Below are 8,203 nucleotides of genomic sequence, written 5' to 3'. Positions count from 1 at the left end.
GATCTCAGGATAAATCCTGAGGGGATTTCACTGACCTTATCAGACCCAAAAGCTACAACTCTTGTTGCATAGGTCCTGCTTTACCTTGGTCTTAACTGTCCAGCAGAAAAGTATAAAAACAAAGTATAATAAGTAAAGCCATGCTGTTATGTTGAGCTGTAGGGGACTTAGGTCAACAATTTCTGACATTGCCAGTGAAGCAGAAGACCCAATACTATTATGGACTACTGGACTCTTTTAGAATATTTTACTGAGTTTACACACCTATAATATTTAAATGATGGAACTTAACAAAAAAATGGGATACAGTTGACTGTCCATTTGGTATCTGTGTATTCAGAGTGGTTAGGATAGATATATAGTTACATTCTCATAATGAATAGAGGGATTTGTTCTAATAGTGTTTGTAAATAGGATATCAAGTCCGCGTCTTGTACAGCAATTAACCACTAGGAAGAATGTATGCAATGTGTTGAAACTGTCCTACCAATTATTGAAACTGTCCTACCAATTTGGTTTGAAACTGTCTCATTGCTATTTGTTTCTCAATAAAATTATGGGAAAAAAAAGATTCACTAAAAAAAAAATTTCCTCACCGAAATTAAGTACTGTGTATTGCAAGTGGGTGTATTACAGACTCCCAGCTGAACCCTACCATTTCGGTAAAAGCAGTGTCCAAGCCAACATGCAACATGTACAGGGAATGGATGATTAAATATTCTTAGGGGGCATCCAGCCAGATCTCCTCACGGTGAATCATTACTAAAAAAAACTATCAATTGTGACTGGTTGTCTTTTACTCTTACAGAAGTGAAGAGGTAGAGAAATCCTATCAATATAAATTATGGTGTCAACATGCAGAATTGGCTTCTCAGACTCCAGATCCAAATGTGCACATGACAGTTGTTGGTCTAAAACCAGGTGAAAGCCTTTCCTCTGGAAGGCTCCTGGATGGTCATTCATTAGCACAAGGACCCATCGTGGCTAAAAATATACGTCAACCACATGAGCAGCAGGGATTTCAAGAGAAGCTGTCTGCCTGTAACAAACATGGCAAAGCTTGCACACAAATTCCATCTTTTCAGAGACATGCAGAGACTGGTCCTGGGGAGAAACTCCATGAATATATTCCATGTGGAAAATCATATTCCGATTACACTGAAGAAAGTACCATTGAAGAAAATCCATTTGCATATAAGAAAGATATGAAATCATTCATTACACCCAGCTATGTTCAAATTGGGGAAAGAAGTCACAGTGCACTGATTACATATATCTGCATACCATGTGGAAAAGGTTTTAATTCTGACATTGACATTCAGACTCACGAAAAGGCTCACTGTGGAGAAAAACCCTATGTAGGTAAACACTTTGGAAAATCTGTGACTAACAATTCATTGGATAATCATGAAAAAATTCACATTGAAGAGAAACCCTATGTATGTAAGCAGTGTGGGAAAGCTTTCAGGAGAAAAGATAATTTGCGAATGCATGAGCGGATTCACAGCGGGGTGAAACCTTATGTATGCAAGCAATGTGGGAAAGCTTTCAGCAGAAAAGATAATTGGCAAATGCATGAATGGACTCACACTGGAGAGAAACCCTATGTATGTAAGCAGTGTGGAAAAGCTTTCAGCAGAAAAGATAATTGGCGAATGCATGAATGGACTCACACTGGAGAGAAACCCTATGTATGTAAGCAGTGTGGGAAAGCTTTCAGCAAAAGTGGTAGTTGTCAAATTCATGAAAGAGTTCACACTGGAGAGAAACCTTATATATGTAAGCATTGTGAGAAAGCTTTCAGCACTCATGATAGTTGTCGAATACATGAAAGAAGTCACACAGGAGAGAAACCCTATGTATGCAAGCAGTGTGGGAAAGCTTTCAGCAAAAGTAGTACTTGTCGAATTCATGAAAGAATTCACACTGGAGAGAAACCCTATGTATGTAAGGAATGTGGCAAAGCTTTCAGTACCCTAGATCGTTGTCGAATTCATGAAAGAATTCACACTGGGGAGAAACCCTATATATGTAAGCAATGTGGAAAAGCTTTTAGCACAAATAGATATTGTCAAGTACATGAAAGGACTCACACTGCAGAGAAACCCTATTTATGTAAGCAATGTGGGAAAACTTTCAGCACCCATGGTGTGTGTCAAACTCATGAACAGACTCACACTGGGGAGAAACCGTATGTGTGTAACCACTGTGGGAAAGCTTTCAGCAGAAAGGATAATTGGCAAATGCATGAACGGACTCACACTGGGGAGAAGCCCTATATATGTAAACAATGTGGGAAAGCTTTCATCACACATCGTAAGTGTCAAATACATGAAAGAATTCACACTGGGGAGAAACCCTATGCATGTAAGCAGTGTGGAAAAGCTTTCAGCACAAGTGGTGTTTGTCAAAAGCATGAACGAACTCACACAGGGGAGAAACCCTATGTATGTATGCAGTGTGGGAGAGCTTTCAGATCACACTCAAATTGTCAAAGACATTTACGGACTCACACAGGAGAGAAACCCTATGCATGTAAGCAATGTGGGAAAGCTTTCAGCACAAACAAGGATTGTAAAATACATGAAAGAAGTCACACTGGGGAGAAACCCTATGTATGTACACTATGTGGGAAAGCTTTCAGATCACACTCAAATTGTCAGAGACATATACGGATTCACACTGGGGAAAAAGTCTGTGTATATAAGCAATGTGAGAAAGCTTTCAGCACAAACAAAGATTGTAAAATACATGAAGGAAGTCTCACTGGGGAGAAACCCTATGTATAAAAGCAGTGAGGGAAAACTTTCAGCACAAATAGTATTCATCAGAATCATGATTGTTCTTACACTAGGGAGAAATCCTACTTATATAACCAACGTTGGAAAGCTTTCAGCAGCAAGACAGTTGTCAAGAACATGAAAGGACCCACAGTGCAGAAAAACTGTCAGTGATGTGGAAAAGTTTTCAGTTCCACAAAAGTTGCCAAAATATGTAGGGATTAACACTGGGGAGAAAAACTATGTAACTAATGTTGGAGAGCTTTTCTGCACTTGCAGAAATTGTCAAGAACATGAAGAGAATCACATTCTGGGAGAAAGTCCATACATGTGAACAATCTAGGAAAGCTTTAGCCATATATCATGCTTGCCAAAAACAGGAAGGCACTCACACTGAGGAGAGAATCTGTGTGTGTAACCAATGTGGGAAAGCCTTCAGCTCACACAGTCATTGTCAGAGACATGAAGGAGCACACACTGTTGAAATGTGTGTAAGCAGTGTGCAAACGTATTCAGTACACAGAGGTATTGTCAAATACGTGAAATAAATTACACTTGGGGAAAAAGTGTAGAAGCAGTAAGCAAAAGCCTGTGTGCCCTGAGTATCAGCCACATTAGTAAGGGTACCTTTAATTCTTCCACTTTACCTTGAAGTACATTAAAGAACTATTAAAAAGAAACTGTAAAGTGACAAAGCATTGTGTGATGCCTGTAACATCAGATGTTGAAATTAACAAGTGTTTCATAAATAAAATACATGGGAAATCTTTTTTGTACTATGGAGAAATTCGTATCAATATTTATTATGTGGGAACACCTATAATCATTGTGGTTTAATTCATGTGGAAAATAAAGTATTGTGAGAAACCATTAACATAAGGGTTGTGCACAAGTTATCATTTGTCCTTCATGCAAGAATACTGTATCATAACTTTGTGAATGTACAAAGGTCTCAGGTAAAATTCATACTTCCCAATCCTTTGATCACTTAAACAGTTTATACCTAAAAAATTAGTAGCTTAAAGATATCAGCTGTTTCTCCAGAAAATACACATGTACAGGAAATCTCCTAAAAAAATATATATATATATTATTTAGTACAGGATCTACAGGGTCTCACTACACAAATCAGACTCATAATGATCATCTTGTTTTCAGCCTCCCAAGTGCTGGGATTACAGGTGCACACTACCACACCGTCTCAATCCTCATCTCAGCAGCCCCTGGGGGTGGGGCCAGCAGGGCATGCCAGGGATGGAACCCCAGTTCCTACATCTGCCTAAGCAGGCACTTTAATCTGCCGAGCTATCTGGCCAGCCCTAAACTTGGTTTTAAGGTAGATTTCTTGATTAAATTGCTTGATTTTAAGAATAAATGCCATGCCTTAAACATATGAGCAAGGAAAATAATCATTCAGGGTGATGCCTGCATCTTCACTGCTAATGTGAAGTGAATTTTTGAGCAGTTAACATTGCCCCAAAGTGACCAGTCTTTGTAGGATGCCTGGGAGTGATACCTACCCTTCCCCCACACTCTTAAAAGGCATACAAGTCTGGCCCTTCTCGTAAGGGAATGGTCTGTTCTGCACTGTGGCAGGGAGTGGCCAATTAGGTGTGGGCCAACTAATTCCACCTGTGTTGGTGGAACCTAGGAGGCTTGGGGTGTGAAATGAGATGTGTGCTTGGCACCAAGTGGCCTCTCACTGATTCCCTCCTGCAGTGAGCATGGTGCGATGTAAGGGGGGAGGGGACTAACTCATTAAGTAACAAATTAAATAGAGATGCAGGGCTGAGGGTATAGCTCCATGTAGGCTGCAAAAATAATAAATGTAGCCAGGAGTTGTGGCGCATGCATGTAATCCCAGCATTCATGGGCTGACGCAAGAGAATCATTGTGATTTTCAGAGCAGCCTGGATACATAGTGAAGCCCTGTCTCATAAAATGAAAACAACAAAAAGAATAAATGAACTCACACAATTTTTGTGAACAATTGCATATAACAAAAATAGAGCTACACCCAGGGATAACTGTCAAGATCCCAGAAATTCAACACAAAAACAGAATATTAACAGCTGTTAAGAAAAGTGGATCACCTCTAAAGGAAAGGCCATCAGAATCACAGAAGCCTTCTCCACACAAACAAGTTAAAAAGTGTTTGGAATGAAGTATTTAGAGTCTTGAAAGAAAACAACTTCTAGCCCAGGTTGATAACCCTACAAAACTATTTTTCAAAAAAAAAAAAAAAAAAAGGTGAAAGAGAAGGGGCAAGAGAGGCTGGCGAGGCAGGGGTGGCCGGCAGCTACCCTCCAGCAAAAGCTGCAATAAAGGCCCATACCATGTTCCCCACCACCTCTGAGCACTCCTCAGCAGGGTACAGCTGGGTGCTGCAGGGAGGGTGGGGTCTCCTAGAGACACTAGCTGAGGCAGGGCGGGGTGGGCAGGGGGCCCAGTCTTCTACTGAGTGGCCCAGGGAAGAAGCCACCATCTTGGACCATAAGGCATTCACAAAGGAGCTGGACCAGTGGGTGAAGCTACTGAATGACTGTGTGCAGCTGAACGATCCCAAATGTGGGTTCTGTCTGAAAAGGCTACGAAAATTTAACAAAAGGAATTCTGCCTCCATGGTGGCCTCTACCCACCCACAGATACACCGCATAATGTAAGAGCCCTGGGTCCTTTACAGGAAGTTCCACATGATGTTCTAAGGTGTGAGCTCTTATGGTCAGGTCCAGATGATTGTGGTGGGTGGGGTATTTCACCAGGTGGTGCTGGCTACACATTTGTGGCCGGCAGCTACCCTCCAGCACATTTGGAAGAAATTTTTCTGAAATACTTCACCTTGCCAATGGTCTGACACTGGCTTCTCATGCCCAACAACTTACAACTGAGGGCTGCAATGAGTGTCCTGATCGGAACGAGATTACCATATTCGGTGCACCCAGTTACTGTTACCTTTGTGGAAACTAGGCTGCTGCTGTGGAATTGGGTAATACTTTAAAGGCTCTTTTCCTTTTGACCCAGCACTTCACTGTAGAGAGCCTCATGTTACTCAGCACACCTTCGACTACCTACTTCCTATAAATTTCTCCTGGGAGAAACTGCCTTTGTATGGGAAAGTATACATGGCTTAAAAAAATGTATCATCTATCTATCTATCTATCTATCTATCTATCTATCTATCTATCTACCTACCTAAAAATGTGATAGTAACCTATGTTTCTGTACCAAACTGTGATCTGTCTTGGTATTAAAACACATCATTGGGGCCGGGGAGATGGCTCAGTAGAATAAGTACTTGCCTGGCAAGCACATGGGCCTGACTTCAATCCCCAGTTCCACAAACACACACACACACACACACACACACACACACACCCCTCTCATGGACCAAAATGTCATACTAACATCAGAACATTTAGCACAATCTGAGACTGAAATAGTACACTTTGTTTTGGATCAGCCAACCTAATGGTTTTTCTGCTGTTTTTGTACTATTTTCCTCTGGACTGTTCCAGCAAAAAAGGCAACTAACTGCTTTATTTTCTTTTGTGCTTATTTAAAAATTTTAGTTACAGTGTTTAATAAGCATGGATTAATATAATTGGAATTTTACTCAAGAAAAATTCACAAACTGACTTCCACTTAATCCATTACACTTTATTTTATTTTAGTTATTTATTTTGGTGGTACTAGGGATGGAACTCAGAACCTTCTACTTGCCAGGTAAGCACTTATTCCACTGAGCTATCTCCCGGGCCCCCTACAATTTATTTTATTGAAATACATAATTAACTGAAGAAAAGATTCTTCTTGGGAGTGCGCTGACCTAACATTAAAGAAATTGTCCTTCATTTACATTACTGTTTTTTGTTGATCTGTATATTTGTCATGACAGTGCTTGCATCCCATTTGCTGCACTGAGAAAATGAACTTTTCATTTTAAACAAAAATATTAATGGAGGGGCTGGGGAGATGGCTCAGTAGAATAACTGCTTGCCTAGCAAGCTTCAGGGCCTGAGTTCAATCCCTGGTTCCACAAAAATAAAAAAAAAAATTCAGACACACACAGAAAAAAAAATATTAATGGAGAAATAAGACACTTCCAAGACAAAGAACAACTGAAGAAATTCATGACCACCAAACCAATCCAACTAAGACTAGTGAAAGATATGCTAGAAAGAGATAAAAGTGATCTCAATTGTAAGAAAACAAAAGAAAAAAACAATCCAACAGGGCAAGCAGTTCAACACAGGGGAAAGTTAGGGAGCCAATGGCAGAAAAATAACATGACAAAGATAAGCCAATACATATCAGTTGTAACCATTAATGTAAATGGCCTCAATTCACTGAACAAGACTGGGTGTGGTGGCATGCACCTGTAATCCCAGCTCTTGAGAGGCTGTAAACAGGTGGATCACTACAACTCTAGTCTAGCAATGAGATCCTGAACACCCTGTATACCTACCTTTCCCTAAAAAATAAAAAATAAAAAAGTACTGAAAAAAAATTCACCTAACAAAAGAAACAGACTGGCAAAGTAGATCAAGAAACAAAATTGCACAATATACTGTATACAAGGAACACATTTAACTCAAAAGGAAATTTATAGACTGAAACTCAAAAGATGGAAAACAATACTCATGTGACAGGAATGCAGAGAAAAACAAGGGTAGCTATCCTGTTTGCAGACAATGTGAACTTCAAGAATGACCCAAAGAGATAAGGAAGGTCAACACATCCTTGTTAGGGGACAATTTCAAGAGGAACAGTTAACAATCATAAATATGTCTGCACCACATACGGGAGCACCCAATTATATGAGACAAATATTAGTAGACCTGACATAGTTGTAACAGGAGACCTTAATACCCCACTGTCACAAAGAGATTGATCAACTAGACCAAAAAAGAACAAAAGAATTAGAGCTGAACCAAACTTGTGAACAACAGATTTAGTACACATTTACAGAATGATCCTCCCAACACCAGAGTACACATTCATCTCAGCTACACACAGGATATTCTCTAAAATAAACCATGTATTAGCCTTAGAACATACTTAAGTAAATGCAAAGGATTTGAAATTATCAGGTCAGGGAGGAAGCGCAGTGATTTAAGAGCCTTCCTGGCAAGCACAATTCCTAAATTCAACCCCTGGTACCACAAAAATAAATAAATAAATAAATAAAAATATTAAAAAATTGAAATTATATGCGTATTACCAGAGCATAGTGAAACAACAACAACAAAAAAGGAAATAATGGACAAAAACCCCCACAAACACACCATACACAGGAACATTAAATAACACTCTCCTAAACAATCAATGGGGGGCTGGTGAGATGGCTCAGTGGTCTAAAGCACCTACTTGGAACAAGCTTGGCAAAGCACAGGGACCGCGGTTCAATCCCCCAGCACCACATG

At 39.9% G+C, this 8,203-nt stretch overlaps 2 protein-coding genes and 1 non-coding gene across 3 annotated transcripts in view; 2 read left to right on the top strand and 1 right to left on the bottom strand.

Moving 5' to 3' along the window:
- Positions 1–2,070, top strand: part of LOC111814148 (zinc finger protein 709-like) — a 51,293-nt gene extending 49,223 nt beyond the window's left edge. Inside the window, 2 exon segments of the mRNA XM_023706908.1 lie at positions 809–1,727; positions 1,729–2,070. Of these exon segments, the coding sequence (XP_023562676.1) occupies positions 809–1,727; positions 1,729–1,980 (1,171 nt within the window). The 3' untranslated portion in view covers positions 1,981–2,070.
- The window catches only part of LOC101593052 (zinc finger protein 669-like), a 118,751-nt gene that overhangs the window by 88,121 nt on the left and 22,427 nt on the right, over positions 1–8,203 (bottom strand). The gene's annotated exons all lie outside the window — the stretch shown is intronic.
- Positions 4,160–4,299, top strand: LOC111814155. The gene has a single exon (XR_002819210.1). It is a non-coding gene; the product is annotated as a U12 minor spliceosomal RNA (small nuclear RNA).

Source organism: Octodon degus, unplaced genomic scaffold (genome assembly GCF_000260255.1).
Source record: "Octodon degus isolate 3935 unplaced genomic scaffold, OctDeg1.0 scaffold00274, whole genome shotgun sequence".
Taxonomy (NCBI): Eukaryota; Metazoa; Chordata; class Mammalia; order Rodentia; family Octodontidae; genus Octodon; species Octodon degus.
This window is presented reverse-complemented; position numbering and strand designations above follow the sequence as displayed.